This window comes from Camellia sinensis, chromosome 15, assembly GCF_055761805.1.
Source record: "Camellia sinensis isolate YWXY chromosome 15, ASM5576180v1, whole genome shotgun sequence".
In the NCBI taxonomy this organism is placed as follows: domain Eukaryota; kingdom Viridiplantae; phylum Streptophyta; class Magnoliopsida; order Ericales; family Theaceae; genus Camellia; species Camellia sinensis.
The window spans coordinates 32,148,729-32,175,894 of record NC_138975.1 but is presented as its reverse complement, the minus strand read 5'-3'; the positions used below and the strand labels follow the sequence as shown (position 1 = coordinate 32,175,894).

The 27,166-nt window shown below is 38.9% G+C and overlaps 1 protein-coding gene and 1 pseudogene across 1 annotated transcript; one reads left to right on the top strand and one right to left on the bottom strand.

Moving 5' to 3' along the window:
* Positions 1 to 1,832: 1,832 nt before the first annotated feature.
* On the bottom strand, positions 1,833 to 8,865 carry LOC145812906 (uncharacterized). Its single transcript, XM_082908137.1, has 2 exons — positions 8,773 to 8,865; positions 1,833 to 2,180 (listed from the first exon to the last, which is right to left on the bottom strand). The coding sequence occupies exons 1-2, from the start codon at positions 8,863 to 8,865 to the stop codon at positions 1,833 to 1,835; spliced, it is 441 nt and encodes a 146-aa protein (XP_082764263.1).
* Positions 8,866 to 16,397: 7,532 nt separating this feature from the next.
* LOC114273643 (glycerol kinase pseudogene) lies at positions 16,398 to 17,008 on the top strand (annotated as a pseudogene).
* The last annotated feature ends 10,158 nt before the right edge of the window (positions 17,009 to 27,166 follow it).

The window sequence follows — 27,166 nt, the reverse complement described above, 5'->3', positions numbered from 1 at the left end:
TTGTATGCGATGCATTAGGCACTTAACATGGACTTGGATCATGCATGTTTGCTAACGAGTTCTTTGTTTTGACACGGAGTACTATGTGAGTATTTTCCTGCTTTAGCACCTCGCATGCGTGTGAATGCTATCATGACAGCATGTTTACCATGTGGCTAGATGCTTATGTGATAAACTGTTTTAATGCCTGTGGGTGGAGGTTGGATTGTTTGAGTTGGAAAAACTCGTTGAAATCCGTATTTTAGCCTACTTACGAGTAGCAAATCCAAAACATTTTTTTTAAAAATAAACGGATATGCAATGCTTATTTCCAAATTAGGCAATCTAGTCTATACTTGTTTGCTGTGCGCATAACATAGTAATCCTAGGCTAATAAATGGTTTAAGAATGCATAACGTCTTCAAAATCGGATATCATGGTTAGTAGAGGCCGGTCTTCGGACCGGGCGAAAGGGGGTGCTCATAGCTGACCTTCCCCGATCGTACCCAAGCTCCCGAGCCAAGACAACTCCGGTGATGACGGACATGTGGCCTTCGGCACCGAGTCAGGGTTTCCTAAATTTTCTCATTTAAAAATATTTAGGTGGCGACTCTGTATCTGGCAAAGCAGTCCATGTGTGGCACTACTTTTTTCAAAAATCTGTTTCTCAAAACGATTTTCCAGATTTGGACTCTTTGGTTCAAGATTAAGAACCGTGACACAAACCGAGTCCGAACTGTAGCGAGGCCCCCCCCCCCCCCCCGCGGGCGTGTTACAACTTGATAGTGTCACAAATAGTATCTATCATGACAACAAAATGTCATTGAAAGTTTTTAGTCATGACGGTGTAGTGGCACTTGTAAGTGTCATTGAGGTGTCACTAATATCTACCGTGGCACGGATATAAATGGCACTTGTTTAAAATGCCACAAGACTAAAAAATGTCATTAGAAAAATAGTTTTGTGACACTTTCAAATGTCACTAAACTAAAAAAATGTTCTAGTGGCCTCACAACAATCGTGTTTAAAGTGCAATTGCTAATACTTCAGTTCAAATTGAAAGCATGATTTTATTTTATTTTATTTTATTTATTTTTTGGCGTTTTGGGTAGGGGTGTGCGCGATGCAGTTTGGATGGTTTGAGAGTAAAATTATAAATTGAATTGCGGATTGACAAATTATGGTTTGAGCGATTTTGGACAAATTGGCAAATTGAAGAATATTCTAACCAATTAACAAACCTTTGCATAATATATACACTAATTTGTATAATATTTTTCATATGTATATAACACAAATTAATTTTACATATTATTTTTCATATATGTAACTACTAATTTGTAATAAATTTCACATCTTAAATGTCTCTCGCTCTCATTTTCATTTGATATTTCATTATAGATTAAAAAATATATATGTATTCACTATAGCAAAGTAGAGCGGTTTCAAAAGCGAATTATAAATTTTAAAGTTTAAATCGAGATTAACGGATAGAGGCAGTGCAGATTGATACGGATCGGTACAATTTTAACGAATTAGGCAGTATTTTACAAGGCCCTAATTCTCGGGCTTAAAGCCAAAACACCAAAAACTAACTCCTCCCCCAATCAGTGGTATCTAAAGCCAACAAATAATGTAACTCTACCGAAGGATTGTGAAATTCAACTACCCCCTCTAATTGATCCCCCATATGTGCCAAAAAATCAGCACACATATTTGCTTCATGTGGAGCCAAACAAATAGAGCACTTCCAATCTCTCTCCAACATCGCCCTAATACTCAAAATTGAAGTCCGGTGTTGGTGATTACCATCCTGTGTGTGAATTGCAGTTATTGCTTCCTGAGAATCGGACTTAATGACTACATTGCGATCCTTGAGACCATGCAATATTGATCCCTTGCCATAGCGCCCAAATTTCTGCCTTAATTGCTGAAGCCCACCCGACCTTTTGACAAAAACCCATCACCCACATGCCACTGTGATCGCGGATAAGACCTCCAATGACTGCCATTCCCGGATTACCCGCAAGAGAGCCATCTACATTCATCTTTAGCCAACCTGGAGGTGGAGGATCCCGTCGAATCAGACCATTATTCCCCAACTTCTTCCCCAAAAAAATTTGAGCCATCTGCACTGGATTCACAATGTACTGAACCACGCCAAAAGGAATAACAAAGGAACTATCATTAACTGTCTTATTCTGCCAAAACCATATTAGTAAATAGCACACTGAAATACCATTCTTAAATATTTATTTTCTATTCTTTTTTATAATGCTGCCTAATTTGTTCATATTGGTATTTTTTTTTCGCTTTTGGGATGAATATACATACAAATATGTAGAATGATTACTTATTGTTCGATGAAATCTCTTAATAAAATATTTATTTATTTATTTATTTTTAGAGACGATCAGGGTTGAAGGTAGGGTGAAAACGCTATTATAGATATAACATTTTACTTTACTATTGCCTCATTTGAGCCAAAATTTTAGCTCCGCTGTGGACAAATTACTATTGTTTGTTTCTTTGGACAAGTATGACTAATGTTGTTAATAGCATTTGCTTTGTACTACTTATGAATGAAGAACAGTGAATTAGTAATCATTATTGATAACTTACGTCAAGTTTGACAATTCTAAAATAATCTATCTTTTTATCTTTTTATATTTTTTCCATCACATTACCTCTCTACTTTTCTACACATCTTTTCGTAAAAAGATAAAAAGTATACTTATTTAGATCATTCCAAACAACCACTAAGTTTTATTTCCTTTGTTTGCTAATTGGAATATTGCTATAGGAGCTTTTTATATTATCCTATTTATTGTTGCTCATGACCATGATGACCAATTAAACAAATATCTTTACCGTGTTCGACAAGAGTAAGACTTTTGTCTCTCTAGATGCATGCCATTGTTATTCTGATTTCCTTGGGGGCGAAAGTAAAGGGTGGGAATCATGTTGTGTAAGTCATATTTGTGTTGTGTCATCTAGGATTCATATCGAAATTTTCTCAATAGTATCTTGACTAATTTTTTTTTTTTTGTATTATTGTGTCATGTTCGTATCTAGCTCATGCTATGTTAACATTTAGGAGAAATTTGCAATGTGCACCCTTTCAAATGGTGCATATTGTAAAAAAGTTATGATTTTTTTATGATGAACGTTATGATTGTTTGTGATGTGTGTTATGACATTTTGTAGTAAAATTATAAATAACGAATTTATAATGTGCACCCTAAAGTAAGGAATGATAATGTTATGACATTTTGTAATTTTTATTATGACACTTTAAGATTTTATTATGACATTTTTCAGTGAAAAAAAGTTAGGACTTTTGTAGTGAAAAAATTATGACATTTTGGGTTTAAGTTATGAAATTTTGTGAAAAAGTTATGAAAGGTATACTAATGCACATTTTTTAGGGTGCACATTCTAACATCTCCCAATATTTAATGGTAGATTTTATAACATGATAAAAGTGATTTTGTAATAAAATAAACATTTGACTAGTGCAAATTATAAGAATTATTTTAAAATAAATAAAAAAATAAGAATATATATATATATATTCAAGTTTAGGCCTGGTTTGGCATGTCTTGAAAAGGATAAAAAGTAAAAAAATTACTTAAAAAGCTAAAAAGTTATCACTATTCACAAAAAAAAATATAAAAAAATAAATTTACACATAAAAAAATACAACTCAACTTTTTGCTGAAGTGATGGGCTATCTACGTGATTAGGCTGCTGTACTGGTATAGAAACGATTGCCTCCTTTGCGGGCAACCATTTAGACGGTGCTGTTCGGCCCGTGGGGCCACCACGGGTCACATTTTGATAATCTAAACCGTTAAATATGTAGAACTTGTTAAGTACTATATGTTGGTAAAAAATCACGTTGATTGGATATCGCTAACTCTATGATCAAATTAGTTTTGTATAAAAAAGGGGATGGTGTTATAGTTAACTAGTGAACAAAAACTAATCTGATCAATGTGATTTCAATATCCGATCAATGTGATTTTTTACAAGCATATAGTACTCGACGAGTTCTACATATTGCATGGTTTAGATTATTAAAATGGGACTCGCAGTGGGCCCCACGGACCGAACAACACAGTTCAAATGGTTACCCGCAAAGGAGGCAATCATATTCTTATCTCCTACACTCTGCCCAGAAAAATGTGTTGTACAGCCTATTACACTTACTTCTCCTATATACTTATTTATACAATTTTTTATTACACATTTTTTTCATAAAAAGATAAAAAGTTAACCAAAACTTCCATTTTTTTTCCTCAACTTTTTAGTCCAAAAAGACAAAAGGTGCATTTATTTAGGATATCCTAAACAACCCTTTAGAAAGGGCAAAATGAAGAACTATTTAGGGTAAATTACACTTATCTCTTTTGAGATTTCTGACAAATACATGGATCTTTTCTGTAATTTCAATAATTATAAAAACATCTCCTATTTTAATTGATAATATTAAGATTCTCCCATTCCGTCAATTTTACGCAAACAATGTTATTTACTTATACAAAATGACCATATTACCCATTCATTTGAGTACAAAATGACAAAATGACCCTTGTTCACTTCCTCATTAAATCTTATCATGCACCTCATTCTATTGGATAATTACCCCATCTTCATCTCTTCTGCCTCTGCGTTTCCCCTCCACTGCACCCAATTTCTACCTTCTCCCTCTTCCTCAGAAGACTCTCCATTGCCCCCAAACCTCCAACTTCACCACCCCCAACGGTTGGAGGCAGATTCACCGGATCCACGGCGACGTTGATCTCAGAGGTATCCTCAGGCCTCCTCTCCCCCACCGCCAGCACCCTCCGCTCTCTCTCTCTGTCACTCTACGGTGAAATCGAACCCTCTTCTTTGGCCCTGTTTGGTGCAGCTTAAAAGCTGCTTATTTTAGCTTTCAGCTTAATTTAAGCTATTTTGATGTGTTTGGTTTAGCTTATAGCTTATAACTTATAGTTTTTTGAAAGTCAGAAATTAGCTTATTCTTTGAGTGGGGCAGGAGATGCTTAATTTATAAGTCAGAAATCAGCTTATGTTCATAGTTATAAGCTATAAGCTGTTTAAGCATAAGCTATAAGTACTTTCCCACAGCTCTACCAAATAGGGTCTTTGTCTCTTTTCTCTTTCCCTCCCTCCCTCGCGACGGTGTTCTCTTCTCCCTTTGCCTTCCTCATGTTCGTACGAGCGTTCTCACAGTAACATAAGCGAGAGGAAAGACAATGAGGGAAGAGGGAAATGTAGATCTGATGATCCCTTTCACAACAACCCATTTCGTCTAAACCATTGCAAGACCCATCGACGACAGGCGCCTCTCTCTCTCTCTCTCTCTCTCACACACACACACACAACCATAGCACAAAGACCCATCAATGATTTCATAGAAGACCCATCAATGGGCGATGGAGGTAGAAGAATAGTCGGAGCTGCAGCGCTGGTGTATTCAACCCACATTAAAGTAGCTTTCTTGTGATTCCCCGCTTTCCAGGTTCTCTCTCTCTTTATATATATATATATGTAATGGGTATCTGTAATCTGAATTTACATGTATTGCAATGAATGCTATTGAAAATTTTAGTAATGCTCTAAAAACAACGAATGCTATCTGTAATCTGAAAATTTTAGTAATTTTAGTAATGCTCTGCAATCTAAGTTAGTTTTTGCAAGTTGATCTTTGAATGTAAGTAATACAGTCGGTGTTATCTATTAGAGTATCGGGGATTTGGATGTATATGTACAATATCTGTGAAGGGTCAAAAAGTATTCACGGTGGCTTGTTCTTGGAGCTACCTAGTTGAGGAATTGAATTGAAGATGGCTTTGAGTGATTTCAGGTTCTAATTTTTCTGGGCTTCACAATGGTGGCTATCTATATACATATACATATACATATACCTATTTTTTATTTTTTATTTTTTAAAGAAATGGGGATTGTAAAGATTGTAGTTGTTGGGGGTGAGTTTGATTTGATTGTTGTTGTTTGGTGTGAAGTTGTTAGCTTTGTTTACTTTTGATTGAGTTTATTGTTAACTATGTGGTTTGGCTGAAGTTGTTAGCTTTGTGAAATAGGGAGGATGCCGAAGAGAGAAGTCTAAGAGAAAGAGAGAGAGAGAATACATTGTGTTTTATTTATTTATTTTTGGCTGTGGGTGTGTTTCGCAGTGCGCACACACACAGAGAGAGAGAGAGAGAGAGAGAGAGAGAGAGAGAGAGAATATTGGGTTTTGTTTCATGTAACTTAGCTCATGGAGGGTTTCAAGACACTTGAGGGCATTATGGGCATTTCAGTAATTATCTTTGATGACATCAGCAATTTCTGTTAGTTGTATGAACGACAGTCAACATATGGGGGGAATTTTGATATTATTAGTTAAAGTAAGGGAGGTTTCTGTAATTATTGAAACCACAGGAGAGGTTCTTGTATTTGTTAGAAACTTCAGGGGAAGTAAGTGTAATTTACCCAACTATTTATTAACCTATACTAAAACATAAATTTTAGAAAGTTGAGGAGGGGCATGTGCCCCTCCAGGGTCTATGTTGCCTCCGCCCTTGCTTGTCCATGGAAAAAAACCATGGCTAATTATTGGCCTCGTTTGCGAAGTTGGCTATTTTAGTAAGCTATTTTAGTTTTTGACTATTTTACTAGGTTAAAATATTTGTGTTTGGGAAGAGAGTTGAAGTTTTTTGTAGTTGGATATGATGTTTGTGTGAGAAAAAGTGAAAATGATTATGGGTTTGATGTGACATTTTGTGTTATTGGTTGTTTTAGCCTATTTTGTCTTTTTGTGAATTTTAGCCCCAAAAAGCCAAACCTTGGCTTCCCAAACAGAGCTATAGAGAAGGCCTAATATTAGAGTATCAGAAATAAAATAACAAGTAGAATACACACACTCCTCAATCAGATAGAACCACCTATGTCTCCAATATGAGTTGATGTAAAGAATAGCAACAAATCCAAACAAGAAAGCCATGTACGTTCCGGCAAAACTTGTAGGAAAAATACTAGATCAATATCATACCATTTTCCCTAAGTTTCGTCTGAGGATGCTGTTGTTGGCGAGTATGGAAAATCAATGATGGCTGTGCAATTTTTCTCCAATGGCAAAATAATGGATTTCCCTCATAATTGCTTGCTTTGAAGGTCCCAAATTGTGTTTTCCTGTCTAATATTTTACCTGATAAATTATTGTGAGCCTCAATGAACACTTCCAAAAAATTTAGATTCATTAGTTCTGTTGGGATTTTTCCGCTCAAACTGTTGTAAGAAAGGTCCAAACTCTCTATCTGGGCAAGGTTTGAGAAGGTCTTTGGGATGGGTCCAGTCAAGAGATTGTGAGACAAGTTTAGTACAAGAACACTACTTAGCTTCCCTAGTTCAAAAGGTATTTCACTTGTTAGTTTGTTACATGACAAATCCAATCCAGACATGAAATTAAGGATGCTGCCAATCCTGTAGGAGTAAGTCCTGCTTTTAGTAACAAACTTAACTTCATCTGCCATGACAATGGCAAACAGGGTATTCTTGTGAGGGATATTGAAATTCCTTTCTAGGAAACCTCTATATTTGTAAAATGTATGCCAATTGAACAGAGTTGCAGTCATTTGCATGAAGCCTTGCAAACTAGCCTCTATCATTCCAAAGGTGATAGTACCAAAACAACAGGGTATAGACCCATTGAAATAGTTATGGGAAAGGTCCATCAAACTTATCCTATTTAGTTGACACAATTGAGGTGGAATCTGTGTTACATGGACTCGCCACTTTGGGGCGAAGTACCCGTGTCGACATGACACGACATGGGTGCGGGTGTAGGATCTGTGTCGGATTCGCCTATTCTCTCTCAGACACGGCTCTTCACAGACAGCAAAAGAAATGAAAGAGGAGAGAGCAAGAGAGAACCTGGTCGAAGCTCCATCCAGTCGAAGATCGAAGACCTCCAGTCGAAGCTCTATCCGGTCAATCCAGTCAAAGATTGAAGCTCCATTAGTCGATCAAAGCTCCATCCTGTCTCTCTCTCTCTCTCTCTCGCGTTCTCTCTCCCTTACGATCGCGATCGCTTCGCCTTTTCTCCCTCTCCCTCTCTCTGTCGTTTTATTTTCTTCCTGACTCTGTCTATCTATTCGTATCTACCTATTATTATAATAACTATAATTATAATAATAGTTAATAAACTATTAACAGTTAATAACTATAATAATAAATATTATTATATATCATATAATAATTATTATATAACATATAATATATTTATTAGATAATATATTTATTATAATAACTAGGGGAAAGCACCAATAAATCCCAAATTTAGGAATGTTAACCCATTTAGTCCCGAAAGTTTTTTGTGGGACTAATAGGTCCTATTTCTCAAAAAGCTTATTATAAGCCTTTTTATTCATCAAACATCAAACATTATTCATCAAACATCAAACATCAGATTTATGAGTAACATCATCGAAACAACATCAAAACATCATCATCAAAACAACATCAAACATCACAATATCATCATCAAAACAACATCAAAATAACGATTAAAATAACATCAAACATCAAAATACCCTGAACTCAAATTCAGAAGATACCCAGAACACATCACCAACACCAAACATTATTCTATTCAACATCAAACAATAGATCAAATTATATAAACATTATTCTTCAACATTAGGGCCTAATCGTATAAAACAGTGATCACCAACAATGGTGGCTCCGCCATCATCAACAACACCATCAGGATCTTGAGGAAACCCTTACAATGTAAGAGAAAGCTTCATCAGGATCGATGTTTCGATCATCATCCGGGTAAGGAGGACAAGCCTCCCCTTCTTCAAGATCAGTCTTATCCATCTCCACCCAATCTCAGTCCCAAAAAAAAAAAAAAACCCATCCCTCCCTCGGATGATCCTTCTCGCTTTCCCAATCGCTTCTGATCCGAAACAATTGTCTTCCACAATCGAAATCACAAACCCTAGAATCGAAACAGAGGCTAAATACAGATAAATCGATGCAACAACTAACCCTAACACCCAATTGCATATATAGGAACCGATTAAGCCAGTCAATTTGATTGAAATCAGAGACACAACAATGTGACTAATTATCAAAATCAAAACATGTATCAATGTGATTACTGGTTTCTTCCAAGTCGATACAATCCATGAAACCAATTCCATTAAGCTCGAGGTTTTGCCTCTGTAAATTAGGGTTGAGGAGTAGATTGTGATGGAGATTCCGAACAGAGAAACGAAGATGAAGGAGATTACGAAGGGGATTTCGATGGCGATGAGAGCTCTGGTGTCTTTGGGATCTAATGTGGAGGATGTTGGATAATGTTTGAGTTTGATGAATAATGTTTGATTCCGAACAGAGAAACGAAGATGAAGGAGATTACGAAGGGGATTTCGATAGCGATGAGAGCTCTGGTGTCTTTGGGATCTAATGTGGAGGATGTTGGATAATGTTTGAAGTTTGATGAATAATGTTTGATGACGTTGCTGATGTTGAATAATGTTTGATGTTTGGTGTTGTTTTGATGATGATGTTTGATGTTGTTTGATGATGATGTTGTGATGTTTGTTGTTGTTTTGATGATGATGTTGTGATGTAAAAAAAAGACTAAATGGTTTATAAAAAAATACTCAGGACTAGATGGAGTAACATTTTTCAATATGGGACTTATGAGTAATTTCTCCTAATAAGTATAATAATATATAATAATAATAGTTAATAACTATAATAATAACTATTATTATTATATATTAAATAATAATTATTATATAACATATAATATATTTATAAGATAATATATCCTTATATATATTAATAAAAAAAATAAAAACATGTATGTAAAATAAAATAAAAAAATTAATTAGAAAACATTGTTTAAAAAATATAATAAATAAATTAAATAATTAATGTATATTAAAATAAAGATATTTATAAAAAATATATGTATAATATAACTCGTCTCCATAGATTTTTATTTGTTATTTGTATAATATAACTCATCTTCATATAATAAATATATTTAAAAAAAAATTTATTTAACGTATCCCTATACTCATATCCAAATTTGGATACATATCCACGTATCCTTAACTTTTAATTTTGAAGTGTCCGACCCCTAGATATGCGCCCACACCCAATACCTGTACCTGAGTCCGTGTAACCTAGGTTGGAATTGAACCACTCAATTAGTTCCCTCTTAACAGAAGAATTCTAAGGTTGGAAACCTCTCCAATGGAATCAGGAATGCTACCACTGAAGCTGTTTTCTCTTATATCAAATGTCAAAAGATTTGATGAATTAAAGAGAGCTCTTGGAATTAATCCTGTGAATTTGTTCCCTTGCAAATGCACAAGCTCTACAGATCCCAGTTTTGGGTTGAGCAAGAAGAAAGTATTGATCCCGAAAATGAGTGATAAGAGACGTCCATAAACATACTTGGAACCAGTGCACATGGGAACTGACCATTAAACGAATTATTTCACAAGATCAATGTTTCCAACGATGTCATGTTATCCATTGAACTTGTAATCTTACTTGACATGTAGTTGTTGCTAATATCTAGAAAATTCAAGTTGGACAATTTGGAGAGCACATTTGTTAGAGGCCCTGTAAACTGATTGTCATTCAATTGCAAATGCCATATATGAGTCAAGTTGAAGATAACTGAAAAGATTTGGCCACGAAAATTGTTATTTGATAATTTTAAAATTCCTAATTATTTGCAATTTCTGATTAACTCGTTTTGTACCTACCCTGAAAAATTATTAATGGATAAATCCAGAACAACCAACTCACTCATCGTACCAAATGAGGATGGGATACCACCTTCAAAAGCATTCCTGGACAAGTTGATGTATGAAATATATGGAAACATCTACCCCATATTGGCTTGAATTGGCCCAATTAAGTGATTGTTCGAGACATCCATCCAATAAGTATTTACATAGTGGCATGATGGCAAACAAAATTGACTGACAAAAGAGTTATTCCGCAAGTTTAAAACTTCTAGTCCCGTATCATTCACCAATAGCCAGTTTGTGAAAGAATCTGTCAAGTTGTTGTGGGAGAGATCAATGAGCCTTAATTTGTTTTGGTAAAGTAGAAATTTTGGAACATCGCCAGAGAGCTTGTTCAGATTATAGTTTGATAGAACAAGGACGTTCAATTGAAACATGGGAATCCAATCTGTATCTTCAGTCTCTACCTCAAATTTGTCATTGCCGCTTATCAATTCAACCACCTCAAGGATTGAATGGTTTGCAAATGACCAGAATTAGAATAAACCCTCGAAACGAATGTGACTAAGATCAATTTACTCTAGGGAGTTGAGACTTCCAAAAAGAGATGGGGAAATGTTTCCTGTGAATTTGTTTAGAGAAATATCAAAAAACTTTGAGAGATCTCAAATTGCTTAGGCATGGAGGAAGGATTCCTTCAAAGTGGTTGTGGTTGAGATCTAACTCCTCAAGTTTCTTTAGTTTGCACAAACCTACAAAATAACAAGCTTATCAAACACATATCATTTATAGTACTTTTTTGTTGGCCTTTGAATTTCTATTTTGGTGACCTTTTAGTTTATAATAGATAACCTTAACAAATAGAATTTTTACCTTGAATTGGTAAAGAACCATTAAGGTTATTTTGAGCCACAAATAGAGCTTTTAGAGAAGATAATGCTCCTATGGATGGAGTAGGGGTGGACATCAGCCCATTGGCCCGCCCGGTTTAGTCCTATTTTTCTAGGACTTGGGAAAATTGTTTTAGCCCATAGGGTAGGGCTAAGCTAACAATTTTAGCTCAGAATATTAATGGGCTGAGCTTGAGATTTATACTTCCAACTAGGGTTGTGCAAAATATCATCCAATCCGCTAAAACCGCACTGATCCGCATCAATCCAAACTGCTCTAACCGCTAACCACGGTTCAAACTTTAAAATTTATAATCCGCTTTCCAAACTGCTCTACTCCACTATAGTTAATACATATATATTTTTTAACCTCTAATGAAATATCAATGTAAAAATGAGAGAGATATTTAAGATATTAAATTTATTACAAATTAGTAGTTATACATATGAAATATATTATGTAAAATTACTGTGTTATATATATATAAAATATTATAAAAATTAGTGTTATATATTATTCAAATGTATGATAATTAGTTGGAATATTCTTCAATCTACCAATCCATCAAAAATTGCCCAAATTGCAATTTGTCAATTTGCTAATCCGCCAATCCGCTAATCCGCCATTCGGCTTATAATTTTACTCTCAAACCGCCTGAATCACACCGCGCACACCTCTACTTCCAACCCAGCCTGGCTCGCTATTAAATTAAGTAATTAATTAATTAATTATTTATAATACATTAAAATATATATATATATATATATATACATTTTATGTTGAGATTTAAACTTTATCTTTGTTGATTTTATTGAAACTCACATTTGTTGTGATGTGTGATTGAGTTTATTTAAGAAATTCATCAATTTATACAGAAAATCTTTCAATTTATAATGATGTCAATATATTTTTTTAAGAAATATAATGTATGATTGAATTTAATTATGGAATGTTTTAATTTTTTTTAACATATAGTCCGATGGGTGAGTTTGGGATTTATAATTATTTTTTTGACTGGGCTTGGACAGATTTAGAGGCCCGATATTAGGGCCGGGCCGGATTTGGGCAGAAATAAAGTCTCTTATTATGTAGTGTTGGCCCGGTCCAAACCCGACCTTGCCTGATGTTTGTCCAACCCTAGGATGGAGGAACACTTGCAAAGAAATTATTCTCACACAAATTTAAGATTTCCAGATGGTGGAAAGATGTCAAACCTACCAAAACATATGATAAAGGTAAAATAGAACCAAGAGAACTTAATACAATCAAGATTGCAGGGTGATCCCAAGGCAATTTAAATAACAAATTTCTTGCCTTCCATTGGTAGCCTTCCATTGAGCTGATTCTGTCTAAGGAGGAGGACCTCTAGATTACTAAGATTATAAGTCAATTCTGTAACCTAAGTGAAGAGACTTGTTAATTAGATTGAGATGAAGAAAATAGAGAACGATGATTCCAAAAAGATACAATTGACACAAAAAAAAAAAAAAATCACTTTTAGTTTGCACATTTCGCTAGTTGTAACACTTCATTTTTTCAACTATTTTAAGTCTTCTTAACACTCAAATGGAGCTAAAAAAATTAAATTAAGTAGCATGGATTTCAGAAATCGAAAATACACATACCTCGATTAGAAAGTGGTCCTTCCATTCTATTTTTCTCGGAGGATAGAAACTTAAGGGATGGGATTCAAAATCCTGAAGGCATCCTTGTTAAAATTATATGTCTCATCTCGGTCAACTTAGTAGTTTAGAATCTGAGCGTATGATCATGATCAAATGTCATTAAAAGTCAACCCCAAAGAACCATATATGAAAATGACCAACTTATTGCTTTTACAAGTAATTAGGTACTTCTTAAAAAGATTTTCACTCTACTCTGATTCAAATTGTAGATGATATAGAGTGATATGGAATGCGCATGCACACACACACACACACACAAACACACCTTATTTCACCAAAAACAGTAATTAGGTAAACCACAAACCACTAGCTATGCCATTTAATTGAAGAATCAGTACACTTTCATTTGTTCCTACTCATGGGGAATAAAGCTTTCTTTTAATTTTTTAATTTTTTTTGATAACTTGGTATCTAGACTATTGGAACAACTAATCTAGGGAACCAATCTCACCGTTTACTTGCGATGGTCCCAATTAAAGCTAGGGTTTTGCCCTGTATGGACTGGCCCCAAGAAATTGTTTGCACCTAGGAGATATTGAACTTGAGACTTTGGAGGAAGCACATCCCTGGACCCCGAGCCTTAACAACCAAGCCAACCTCTTGAGGTTATGGGGGGGGGGAATAAAGTTTAACTTTAGAACTCTTATCCAAAGGGAATGAGCATCCTTACTTGCTATGTATAAAACCAGTCAATGTAGTCAACTTGACAATCTCGAAGTTTCTACCTGGCCAACTTTATACTGGCTAATTCAGTGCCAATTCATTTTTAGAGCTTTCTCTCAACCAAGAATTGTTTCTGTTAAGTTGACTGAAAATAGTGAGCTTTATGTGTGAAAAAAGAAAGGGTTCATAGTTTCATTGGGGGGTTCTTTTGTGTCCACCAAGAGCATAGTTCAGATCATAATTATTAGTGCAATATGGGCCAAATATCAGTGATTGGAATGCAATTGGATGGAGAAGATAGTTCATTATTGTTAGTGCATCAAAAACTACAGAGGTTATATGGTTTTCCTGCTCTACTTGTTGAAAACTTAAGCAAGCATGTAATTTCAAGAAGGCTAGGTTTTACCTTGGATGCCATTAAGTTGATTTTCACTTAGATCCAACCTTTCCAGGTTCCCAAAATAAGCTAATTCTGCACAAAGAAACAACAAAGTGATGAGTTTACAACATAGTAATAGAAAGATTATTAAGAATAATTATGCAATTGTAATTATGATTAACAATTCTCAACTCCCTGTACAAATAAGATACAATCATGAATTTTCACAGACACGGTTGAGGTTACCATGAGCTGGAAATAATCCCCTGATTTTATTTGCACGAAGATTAAGCATCTTAAGGAATCTAAGCGCACTCAAAGATGGCAGAATGCTATCAAATTTGTTCCATTCAAGATTTAGAGTCTCCAATTTTCTCAAAGCCAACAGCTTCTCAAAACCAGCATGAAAATTTTGGATAAAATGAGATGAATCACCTATCCCAAAATCTCTACCCATCCCCACCTCACAAGTAGTGTTCGGGACAGAATCTCATCTCTTCTCTTACACAAGACTTGTATAGAAAATTTTTATGTTTAATATTTTCAGTATTCTCCATTAATTTTTTTTTTCTTCCGTTAAGCCAACTATAGAAAGTAGTACTTTTAGAAAAGTAAAATATAAACATTCATGGAGTTATATTAGCTGATTTGCATATCTTTATTGTCAGTCCTAGCACTGAATAAATTGAAAGACAAATTGACGCTTCGGAGCTCTTTAAAAGGAAGGAAGAGGGAGGCATTTATGAGCCAAATATTGTTGTGATCTATATATGGTGCATCTTTGATATTATGCAGAGAGAGCTCTGAAACGTGCCCCATGGTGCGATCACACGTGACTCTCTCCCAATCACAACACTCACTGTGGTAGGGAGAAGATGGTCTGCATCAGCACCGTTGGATTTGAGGAACTCCTTTCCCCTTCCAAGCAACCAGCACTGTGTCCATTCACCTGAGCCAAAACAATCACTACCCACATAGCAAACTTTCCCAGAAAAAAGGCCACCCCATTCTGTGAAAAGGGGTGTGTCTGTAGTTCTATTTAATGAAAAAAATTCAATTAACAGTGATATGATACCATATCATCATAATTCAATAATCAATTACCATGAGTAGTGAACCCACTATACAAATATGGTAGTTATTAGATTGTATTGGATGGTAGTTATATTTGAATAATGGGATTCACTCATCCGATCAGGGATGGAGCGAGATTTTGGCATGCGGTGGCCACGATCCTTAATTTTTAGAAACCCCTCTTATGTGTGATATGTATATCTACTGTTCATGAATATGTTGTGTTCAGTAGTGGCCAGGTCAAGAATTGGATTAAATATTAGGGATAATGGTGATACGAGTGGCAATATTACTAATTGCCAATTAATGAAAAATCTCACATTACTATAGAGAGACTACATGATTGGGTTCGTGGAAGATAAGTAGTGTCCACCTAATCCCATTTACATTTTTTTAATCGGCCGCTAATAACACAAGGTAATTTGATTGTTACTAATTGAGGGTTATTGATTTATTGGTTATTTATTGTTGGTCTGTAACATGCAACTTTGTTTTTTGGTTTTTGCTAATTTTTTTTATTGTATTTGTGTTTTTTGATTCATGATGACTTCTAAGATTTTTATTTTGGAAAATAACTTTTATTTGTTTTTTGTTGAAAAAAGTCATAGATGAAAATTTGATGAATTTCTTGAAGGAAAAAAAAAAAGAAAAAGAAAAAAAAAAAGAAAAGAAAAGAAATGTGGAGTACCAGTTACATAGTGGACGAAGTGGTTTTGTATTAAAAATTTATTCATTTATTTTTTTCATGCATATATTTATTTACTTTGAATATTTTGTCTAATATATTTTAATTCATTGAAATTAGGGTCTGAAAAATATAAATATAGTCCTTTTTATTTGTCTGAATTTCACTATATAATATTTTCCCCACAAAGATAAAATCGCAGCTCCATCCCTCCATCGGATGCATCTATTATTGGATAGTGACATCACGTGTTAGTAATGATATGGTGTTATACTATTGCACTCAATTTACTTGTAAATTTGGAAGAATTAATTTTTTATTTTATTTTAGATTTACCATAATATTTTGTATTTTGTACAGGAAATTAGAGAAAGAGGATGCCCTGTTTGGAACTATAAACTCCTGGGTGATCTGGAATTTGACTGGAGGTGTTAATAATGGTTTACATGTCACAGACGTTTCAAATTCATCACGAACTATGCTTATGGATCTGAAAAAACTTGATTGGGATAAATCCACATTGGAGATGCTCAAAATTCCTGCTGAAATTCTACCCAAAGTTGTCAGTAATTCTGAGATTATTGGAAAAATATCAACTGGATGGCCAATCCCAGGAATCCCAATTGCTGGATGTCTCGGTGATCAACACGCAGCAATGCTGGGGCAAGCTTGTAGGAATGGAGAGGCAAAAAGTACTTCTGGAACTGGGGCTTTCATACTTCTCAACACCGGTGAAGAGTTGATTCAGTCTACTCATGGTCTATTAAGCACTTGAGCTTTTAAGCTTGGCCCAGATGCTCCGACAAACTATGCTATTGAGGGCTCAATTGGCTCAGAGACAGTCTTGGGTTTATTAGAACAACAATGATTCATCCCACTAAAAATATCACCACTAATAGCACTAATGCATTAAAAAAGTAAAAAAAAAAAAAAAAAATACAACTCCAAGACCAAAACATCACATCATTAATGGCGGGACCCCCTGCCACCTAATTAGTGGGAGCACTAATTAGTGCTCCCAAGCATTTTTCTTATTAGAACTGCTAGTGAGATTGAGGACTTGGCTATGCAGGTTGACTCCACTGGTGGAGTTTATTTTCTGCTGGTATTTGATGGATTATTTACTCCATGGTGGCGTGACAATGCTCGTGGAGTTTGTATTGGGATTACGAGGTTTACGAACAGGTTTCATATTGCTCGAGCTGTGCTCGAGAGTATGTGTTTCCAGGTGAAAAATTTGTTGGATTCGATGCACAAGGATGCAGGGGAGAAGGGTGAGGTCAAAAATGAGAAGGGGGAATTCTTGCTTAGGGGGGGGATGGTGGTGCTACTGTTAAACAGCCTTTTGATGCAAATTCAGTTCATTTTTTTCCTCACATTTTCTGGTATAAGCTGAATTTCATTGCTGTTTAATTGAATCTAAAACTAGGTCAGCTTAGCATGAGAACAACTTTTTTTTATTGATGTGTGTTTGAAGTTACTTATTTATGTTGGAAAGTTATCTAGATCTGGATTGTATTTGATTTTAGTTTTTCGATATAATTGTATTATTACAAACAATTCCACAGTAATCATATTTTTCCTTTCTTATAGTCTTAGCAAATATTTGTTCAAACATTTTTTGTTGTGATATTGTGTTATTCACGCATGATCTTCCTTGGGGAGTTAAATTATAAGTCTACTCTATTGTCTTCCAAGTTTTGTATTTGCAGCATATTTCCACATCAGTTCATATTTTGCTAATTGGTTGTGCCTAAAACACCTGCAACTTCCATCATAAATGGGTTCAGCGTCCAACTATGAAAGAGAAGAAAGAGAAAACTGTTGAAAGTCATAGTAAAATTACAGAAGTTAATTTTATTTTATTTTTGGTTGCAAAAATCACTGTGTGTACCGGATTTCGCACTAGACGAAAGTGGATCGGGGCCCCGCACTCGGTTGGATTATCCAGGGACTGAGGTTCCTGCCACAAGAAGCACCGTTAGAGCTGTCCGGCCGGGGTTGGTCGGATAACCCCTCTGGTGTGGGAATTAGTAATTGGAGAAGAAGCGTATATAGAGTTGAGTCTATCTCTAAGTGTGATTTTGCTTGGAATAGTTCAGTTACCTCCAATGTGAAGTTCATGTAGTATATATAGGGTTCCTTGCTTGCTTCTCAAGATAGTTTCATGGAGTTTGGATGCTGCCAAGTGTCCTTTTTGCATTGCTTAAGGTGGGGGACCACCTGGTAGTTGTCATTGAATGCATATACTCATTGTGGTCATGCTGATAACAAACCACATTCTTTTGGTTCAACAACTTTCGTGATTCTAGGTATGGGGGACCAGCTGAGGTGGCATCTTGCACATGTACATGCTCACAACTTCCACATTTTCCTGTGAGGTTCCCTCTGCTCGGTATCTCAGTACCTCCGTTCAGCCTTATTCAAAGCTTCTGTTGGGACGGGCTGGTTCATTCGGATATCTTAGTGTGGGCTCGGCCCACATTTGTTCGGCCCAAAGGTTCGGTCCTGCAGCTCGACCTAGCCCAGCGTCGCAGCTGGACTAGCCTTTCCACTGCGGGCTGAGTCCAAGTGCTTGAGGACTTGGGTAGATTGTTGATCATGGAGTTGGGCTTAATTGGCTTGCCCATATATTCATCTAATCCATTTGAACTTGGGCTTTATTGGATTGGGCCGGCCCAAGGCTCGGATCCGACCCATTTCATATTCAGCCCCTTCATTTGCCCCCTAGCTCACGCTAAGGTTCCCCTTGGAGGGAGCTATTGTTCTGCTTTCCAAGCGTCGCGTCACTTCGGTTCTTCCCCAGTTCGACCTTGGTGACGGTTCAATCCTGACACACAATCCCTGCATGCGTCCTTTCATGGTGACACGTGGCGTCGTCGGATAGGTGTGCAGAGATAGTGCGTCGATTCCATACTGAAGGTCGTGCTTCATGTACCTTCGCGCCGGCTGGTGCAATTAATGCTCTGGCTATCAATACAAATCCCTTTATCTGCTTCTTTGTTCTTCTAGAGAGTTTCAAAGAGAGAGGAAGAACTCTTCCCGTTCCTCCGAACCAGTCTCGTTGGTGCTCTGCTCGGACTTGTTCGCCACCGATCGTGCTTTGCTACTACTGCTCTAACCTCTGTAAGTCCTCTTGTGATTCTTTTTCTCTTGCCTCTTTCTGTCTTAATCATCCTGTCTGGCCCTTGCTCTGTTGTGTTCCGCATTCTGTTATCTGAGTCCTACCCCTGTCTTATTAGGTTTGTTAGATGGGGAAGTTTCGCTCTTTAGTTGATACCCCCGAGGCCATGACTATGTTCTGCTTGGACTATAATATTCCCGACGACGTTACCCTTTCAATGGCGAAAGTAGACGCCAAGCGTATGGGCACGAGGGATACCGTCACTTTTCCGATTGCGGCTATTGTCGAGGGAGGGGTTCGGTTTTCCTTAGACTCGTTGGTGTGCAGGTTTCTGCATCAAATCCAGTTAATCCCAATGCAAGTATCTGTGAACCTTTTCCGTGTTGTTTGCAGAGTATCTGCCCTCAAGAGACGGTTGGGTTTGAACCTTGACATATGGGATATCTTAGGCTATTACACTCTTTCCCATAACAAAAACCACAACACGTATTACTTGCGTGTTCGCTCGTTCGATTGCCATTTGGTGACTGGGTTGCCCGATTCGGATAAACACAACGATAATTTCCTGCAAGTTGGCGCCAACTGGGAGTTCCTCGCCAGAACTGAGTTTCAGTTTGAGCGGATGCCTTAGAAGGACGGCTACCCAGGTTCGGGCCTTTCCTTCTAGTGCCTTTTGTATTTCTTACTTTATTTTGTATGTCGTTCTAATGGGTCACTTCTGTTTTGCAGAGGCCTCTCGTTTCCAATGAAGACCGAACCGGGAAAATGCTGAAGCCACAAAAGCTGCCCTGAGGTATAAGAAGAGATCTGCACCCGAGTTATTGGATTACCAGTCAACTTACCGTTCCACCATCCCAAAGAAGGCGAGGCTCGCTGCTTCCCTTCTAGACTCTGATACTGAGACTGACACAGCTCTTACTTCTTTGGTTACGAATCATCGTAGGAGTCAGGGTACACTTTATGAGGGAACGCCCTCTTCTGCCCCCAGTTTCGCAGGGGGCGGGTCGGTGGCGAAGAGAAGGGTGTTGGTGGATTTAGAGGCCGAGGCTTTTGGCGCCTCTGATGTTTTGGAGACTCCCCTAGAAAAGACCGAGGCGAAGAGCCTCATGGAAGTGAAAATAGAGGTGGGAGCTTCTGAGACCCCTGTGACTGCTGTCGAGTCCTCAACTTCGGTTGCCGCATGAGCAAAAAAGAGAAGAAGAGAGGCTGGCAAAGTAGTAGTGGGGGAAGCTTCTGAGGATCCTGCTGAGGATGAGGCATTTGAGAAATGGGAGCTGCTTATGTCGCATAAAGGCAAGCCCATTTCCACTTCTGATTCAGTTATTGCTTCACGAGATTTTGCTTGTGATTTGACTAAGTTTCTGTTGATGCCTGTTGACATGGCTGACCATAATGGGCCCCGTAATATTCCTATCCTGAAGGGGACCCTTCAAATGATGACTACTGTAAGTGTTTTCTCGTTTTACTTGTCTTTATTGTTGTGTTGCTATTTCCTTTTCTCTTAATTCTTCGTTGTCCTTTGCAGTGTATCCAGAGGATGCACCTGTCCATTACCCGCGCTGAAGAACTAGAGAGGGCCATGCTGGAGGCTGCAATGAATGCTGAGAGATTGACAGTAAGTTTGGAGACAGAGAAAGAGGGACGCCGAACTGTGGAAAGGGAAGCATTTCGTCTGAACAAGATCGGTGCTTCAGCTGAAGAATCGAAGGAGGCTGCTATTGGGACACAGGCTCAACTCGAGGGGAAGGTGGCCGAACTGGAAGCTGTTATTGCCCTGATGGCCGCCGAGCGCTCTGCTTTGGAGGCCAAGCATTGGCAACAAGGCTGGGATGAAGCTAGGGCGGTATATAAGGAGGAGGTGCTAGTGCTGCGAGACAAGCTCTTTCTAAAGGGTTGGACGAGCGCTTTAGCTGCCACGCTAGTTCCTGAAGGCTCTTCCTTGTTTCAGGATGTCTCAGTTCCTTCAAGATCCTTGGGTTCAAAGACTGTCTCCACCCCTGTTATTCTTCCTGCTGAACTCTCCCCAGAAGTTGATTCTGCAAACAAGACCCAGGACAGTAATGCTGCCTTTGAAACGGTGAATGTTGAAGGGGGTGAAACCCTGGAGACTGAAGCCGCGGGAGATGTGGTTAATAAGGCTTCTGCTTCTTAGGAAGCTGCAGCTGCCTCTACTTTTCCTCCCCAACATGGCCTGGACAAAATCGTTGATGCTGCTCCTAAGGTTTCCTCTGTTAATGAAAGTTGAAGTTGAAAGGAATTGAACTTTTTGCTTTTCTGTTTTGATGTATTGTGGCTCGGTCTCCATGACGAGCTTTCTTTCTGCACTTGTCAAGACAATTTTTTTTTTTCTCTTTTCTTTGCTACTGGTTATGAAGCCATCTGTGCCTTTTGTTGGATGGCAGAATTTTCTCTTTGAACTTGCAATCTGATGCTGTTTGGCTTTTATGTGTGAATGTTTTCTATACTGCTTGCCTCCAGCCGAGCACTGTTGGAGCCTCGGGGCCGAATAGATGCTCGGTCTGGTTCTGTACTGCTTGCCCTCGGCCCAGCACTGTTGGGACCTCGGGGCCGAACTGGTGCTCGGTGTGGCTAATGGATATGTGGTATGGCTGTGCTTGAGTTTGTAAGTGGACCTTACTTAGGTCCAGGTTGGTTTTAAAAGAAAACAATTATTTGCCCCCACCTGGAGCTAAGTAAGATTGGTACTGAAGATTGTGCTTTTAGATAGAACTGTTTAAGTCTGTTGCAACTTTGATAGCGCATATGCATTTGAATGAGAAAAAGGCATGAAGAGGTGTCTTACTCAGGTCCAGGTTGGTTTGAAAAAACAATTGTTTGCCCCCACCTAGAGTTGAGTAAGACTAATGCTGGGAGTTTGCTCCTGACAAACCCTGGTCACGCTTGTTCCAACTCTGTTTGTTTGAATCAGTACTGAAGTGCTGACGTGTTGGTACTTAAGGAGTTCTGGGGATTCAAAGACGTTTACTTAAGATATGTTAGTGTGGTTTTCACCAAGCAATTCCACTTGGCTAAAGTCCAATTTAGTTGCCAAACATTATTTCACTAAGCAATTCTATTTAGTATGTTTGAGTGCTAACCAAATTTAAATTCCATCTAGTCGTTCTGAAACTAAGTCCATTTGGGTTAAAACCAAAGTTAACTCCGTTTGATAAGAACCAAAGCTAATTCCGTTTGATAAACATCAAAGCTAATTCCGTTTGGTAAGAACCAAAGCTAATTCCGTTTGATAAACATCAAAGCTAATTATGAGAATTTGATAAATTTGAGAGAAGTGTGGAAGCATTTGCATTGGTCAACAGTTAAATGCCTTTGCATTCTAATAGAGAAGTTGGAGGGTAATTCTATTGATAGTATTTCTTGAGATTTGCTACGTTCCAGGGCCGAGGTATAGCTCTGCCTTTCAGATCCTCTAGGTAGTAAGCTCCATTTCCTACAACAATTGTGACTTTGTACGAACCCTCCCAGTTAGGCCCAAGTTTGCCCTCTCCAGGCTCCCTTTTGTGATCCATAACTTTCCTCAAAACCAGTTCTCCTGGTGTAAATTGCCTTGGGAAAACATTTTGGTTGAAACTCTTGATGAGCTGCTACTGATATGCTACAAGTTTGATCAGTGCTGTTTCTCTTCGGCCCTCTGCCATATCCAATGCGTGTGCAATAGCTTCCTCGTTACTGGTGCTCTCAAACAATTCAGACCGAAGGGTTGGGAGGCCAACTTCGAGTGGGATGACGGCTTCTATTCCATAAGTTAGGGAGTAAGGTGTTTCCTCCGTTGAGCGGCGTGCTGTGGTTCGGTATGCTCATAGCACGTGGGGTAACTCTTCAACCCATTTTCCTTTGGCATGCTCAAGCCGTTTCTTTACTCTGTTGATGATGGTTTTGTTTGATGCTTCTGCCTGTCCATTGCTTTGTGGGTACCCTGGAGAAGAGTTCCTATACTCGATCCTGAGGTCGGCACAAAACTTTCTGAAGATCTTTCCATCGAACTGCATTCTATTATCCGCAATCAGTACTCGCGGGATGCCGAAATGGACCACCACGTTTCTCATGACAAACCGCTTTGTATCCGCTTCTTTAATATTTGCCAATGCCTCGACTTCAACCCACTTAGTAAAATAGTCGGTTGCAGCAATGAAGAATCGCCTGTTTCTAGTGCCTCGCGCCAATGGTCCGACAATATCCAGACTCCATTGAGCAAAGGGCCATGGGCTGGTGAGTGGGGTGAGAGTTTTGGTTGGTTGATGAATGAATAGAGCAAACCTATGACATTTATCACACTTCTGTACGTACTGCTGAGCATCTTGTTGCATTCGTGGCCACCAATACCCGTGAGTGAGGGCTCGGTGCGTCAGCGACCTTCCGCAAATGTGGCATCCACAAATCCCATTGTGAATTTCGTAGAGGACATTCTCGACCAAATTTGGATGCACACATAGAAGATATGGGCCAAGATAGGAGCGTCTGTACAGCTTCCTGGATGGTGAGATCCAAAACCGAGCTGACTTATGTCTGACTTTGTTGGCTTCCTTTTTGTCTTCAGGGAGAGTACTAGATTTTAGAAAAGCAAGTATTGGATCCATCCAGCTCGGCTCTACGCTGCTGCAGAGGACTGGAGATGCAATGCTTGGTTCTGGCACGAACTTAACCCAAACTTTTCTGGCATCTTTGGTATCCACTAATGAGCCGAGACAAGCCAGAGCATCAGCATGACTGTTTTTGTCCTAACTAATTCGTTCCACTCGTATGGATTGAAACTTTTTGAGTAAGTCTTTGGCCTTGCCTGCGTACATGGCCATTCTTTCATCCCGTGTTTCATAGACCCCAGAAAGTTGGTTTACCACTAGCTGTGAATCGCTGAAAATAAGAAGCTGTTCTGCACTGAAGTGTTCGGCACTGCATAAGCCAGCCAACAATGCTTCGTACCCTGCCTCGTTGTTCGAAGCCCTCCAACCGAGCCTGAGAGCCTATTCCCAGATAAATCCTTCTGGTGAGATAAGTACTACTCCTGCCCCCGAGCCTCGATTATTGGACGACCCGTCAACATAGAGCTGCCAGATGTTTCCAATGAAGAGTTTCCAGGCTTCCGAAGCACAAGGCTTTCCTTGTTCGGTGGTGCGTGGCACCTGTGCCGAACTAGGATTCCTTGGTTCGATACCCTGGGTGGGAGCAAATTCTGCGACGAAATCTGCTAAGACCTGGGCCTTAATTGCTGTCCTGGGTTGATACCGAATGTCAAACTCACAAGTTCTATTGCCCATTTTGCTGTTCTGCCAGACAAATCAGCTCGGCTAAATACAGATCTGAGGGGGAATTCAGTGAGGACATTAATGGTATGCCCCTGGAAGTAATGTTATACCTTCCTCGAGGCGATAAGCAGCGCATAAGCTAACTTTCCCAAGGGTAGATACCGTGTCTCGGCGTCCAATAAAGTCTTGCTAACATAGTATACTGGCCTTTGTTCCTTGTTCACTTCCCGAACTAATACTGCGCTTACGGCATGATCCGAAACTGCTAGGTAGAGGTACAGCTCCTCTCCTGGATCTGGTGTGGACAGAAGAGGTGGTGTGCTGAGGTATCTTTTAAGACTTTGCAGTGCTTCGGTACACTCGCGACTCCATTCAAATGCTTCCCTTTTCCTTAAAAGCTGGAAGAAAGGCTTCATCCGATCTGAAGATTTGCGGATGAACCGATTCAGTGCGGCTGCCATTCCGGCCAGTTTTTGCAGCTCTTTGGCCTTTGTTGGTGCTTCAAGATCTTGTATTACTTTTATTTGGTCCGATTTCACCTCGATCTCTCTGTGAGTGACCATATATCTCAAGAACTTCCCTGTTCCTAGCCCGAAAGCGCATTTCGAGGCATTAAGGTGAAGCTGATGGTTTTTTAGGATGCCAAAAACTTCTCTTAAGTCTGTAAGATGGTCTGTAGCGAGCTTGCTTTTTACTACCATATCATCTATATAAGCTTCCATGGTTTTTCCCAGTTGGTCCTTGAACATCCGAGTGACCATCCGCTGGTAGGTTGGCCCGGCGTTCTTGAGGTCGAACGGCATCACTTTGTAGCAGTAAGTTCCTCTCGGAGTGATAAATGTTGTCTTTTCTTGATCCAGGCCGAACAGTGGTATCTGATGATAGCTGCTATAAGCGCCTAGGAAGCTCATGCGCTCATGCCCTGCTGTTAAGTCTACTAGTTGATCAATATGAGGCAGCGGAAAGCTATCTTTGGGGCAGGCTTTGTTCAAGCAAGTGAAGTCAATGCAAACTCTCCATTTTTCGTTCTTCTTCTTGACTACAACTGTGTGGGACAGACATTGTGGGTACTGAACTTCTCTGATTGCTCCTGATGCCAGGAGTTTTTTGACTTCGGCAATTACCGCTTCGGTGTGCTTAACTGAGGATCTCCGACTTTTCTGCACAACAAGTCGAGCTGAAGGGTTGATGTTGAGCTTGTGGCAAGAAAATTTGGGGTCCAACCCTGGAGTATCATATGCTGACCATGCAAATACCTCCATATTTTCCCTCAGCAGTTCCAGCAGCTGAAGTTTCTCATCAGTGCCTAGAGAGGTACCGATAAGGAAGTACTTTTCTGGATCATCCTCTTTTACCTAGACTCTCTCCAAGTCTTCCACTATCTTTTCCTCTAGGGCTCCCCCTATATCTTCCAAGACTGGCTGTTCGGCCACCTTTACTGTCTGTACCTGTTTGTAGAGCTACTTTGCCTTTAGTGCCGCCATGAAGCAATGTTTGGACGCAACTTGATCCCCTGAGATCTACTCTACTCCGTGTTCCGTTGGGAAACGGATGAGCTGGTGGTAAGTTGAAGGGACCGCCTCTATTTGATGAATCCACAGTCGGCCAAGTATGGCGTTGTAAGGGGATGGTGTATTAATAACCAGGAACTCTATTTGGAGGGTTTTTGTTCTTGCCACGACTGGCAACACTATTCTGCCAAGCGGCCATTCTGGCTGTGAATTGAAGCCAACCAACGGGGCTGCCGCTAGGGTGAGGTGCTGCTCAGAGAGACCAAGCTTTCTGAACAAGTCATAATACAAGATGTCTGCTGCACTACCTTGATCTACCAAGACTCGTTTTACATCAAATCGTTTTCCGATTCCCACAGTTATAATTAATGCATCAATATGTGGGTGTTGTATGCCCTTTAAATATTTTCTAGTAAATGAAACAGTGCACAAAGGGGATTTAGGTACTGTACGTACCTTTTTCGATACAGGTTCCACTGACATGACCTGTTGAGTTTGCGCAGCCTTAGCAATCTCTTCTTTCAGTGTCTCCTCAGATTCTTGAGTTGTTGTTCCATGGATCACATTTATTATCAACCAAGGTGGGTTCTCAACATTTAGTTTTGGTAGTGGGTTCCCTGGTTCGGTCACTTCCTTATCCTGATCAATGTAGTCCTAGAGGTGCCCAGCCGCTACTAAGTCTTCCAAGTGTTGTTTCAATGCTCTGCAGTTCTGAGTCATGTGCTCCCTATCTTGATGGTAAGTGCATCTGAGCTTCTGATTGCACCGAGCCGGATCTCCCAACATTTTCGACGGCCAAACAAAGAAGGGCTCTCTCTTGATTTTTTCCAGGATTTGATAGATTGGCTCTTTGAACACAGTCACGACGGCTTCGTGGGATTTGGACTTATCCACTTCATTCACTGCGATACCTCTGTGTTCTCCTCGATCTGTTCTCTTCTTGTGCCGAGCTATTTGTTCTGCTGACGCTACCTCGATGGGGATCTGATCGTCTTCGAGGTGAGCGTATTACTCGATCCTGGCACGCAAGTCTTTTAATGCTGTGGCCGAGCGCTTGGTAAGTGATTGTCTCAACTTACTTTCTGGGCACAAGCCATGTTTGAAAGACAAAACAGCCATCTGTTCAC

What these genes read in the sequence shown, in the direction of transcription:
- LOC145812906 (XM_082908137.1), bottom strand. Translation starts at nt 8,865, where the DNA reads ATGGATAAGACTGATCTTGAAGAAGGGGAGGCTTGTCCTCCTTACCCG. An exon ending in ATGAAGCTTTCTCTTACATT is followed by an intron (nt 2,181 to 8,772) that starts GTAAGGGTTTCC and finishes TGGTTTTGGCAG; the next exon opens with AATAAGACAGTTAATGATAG.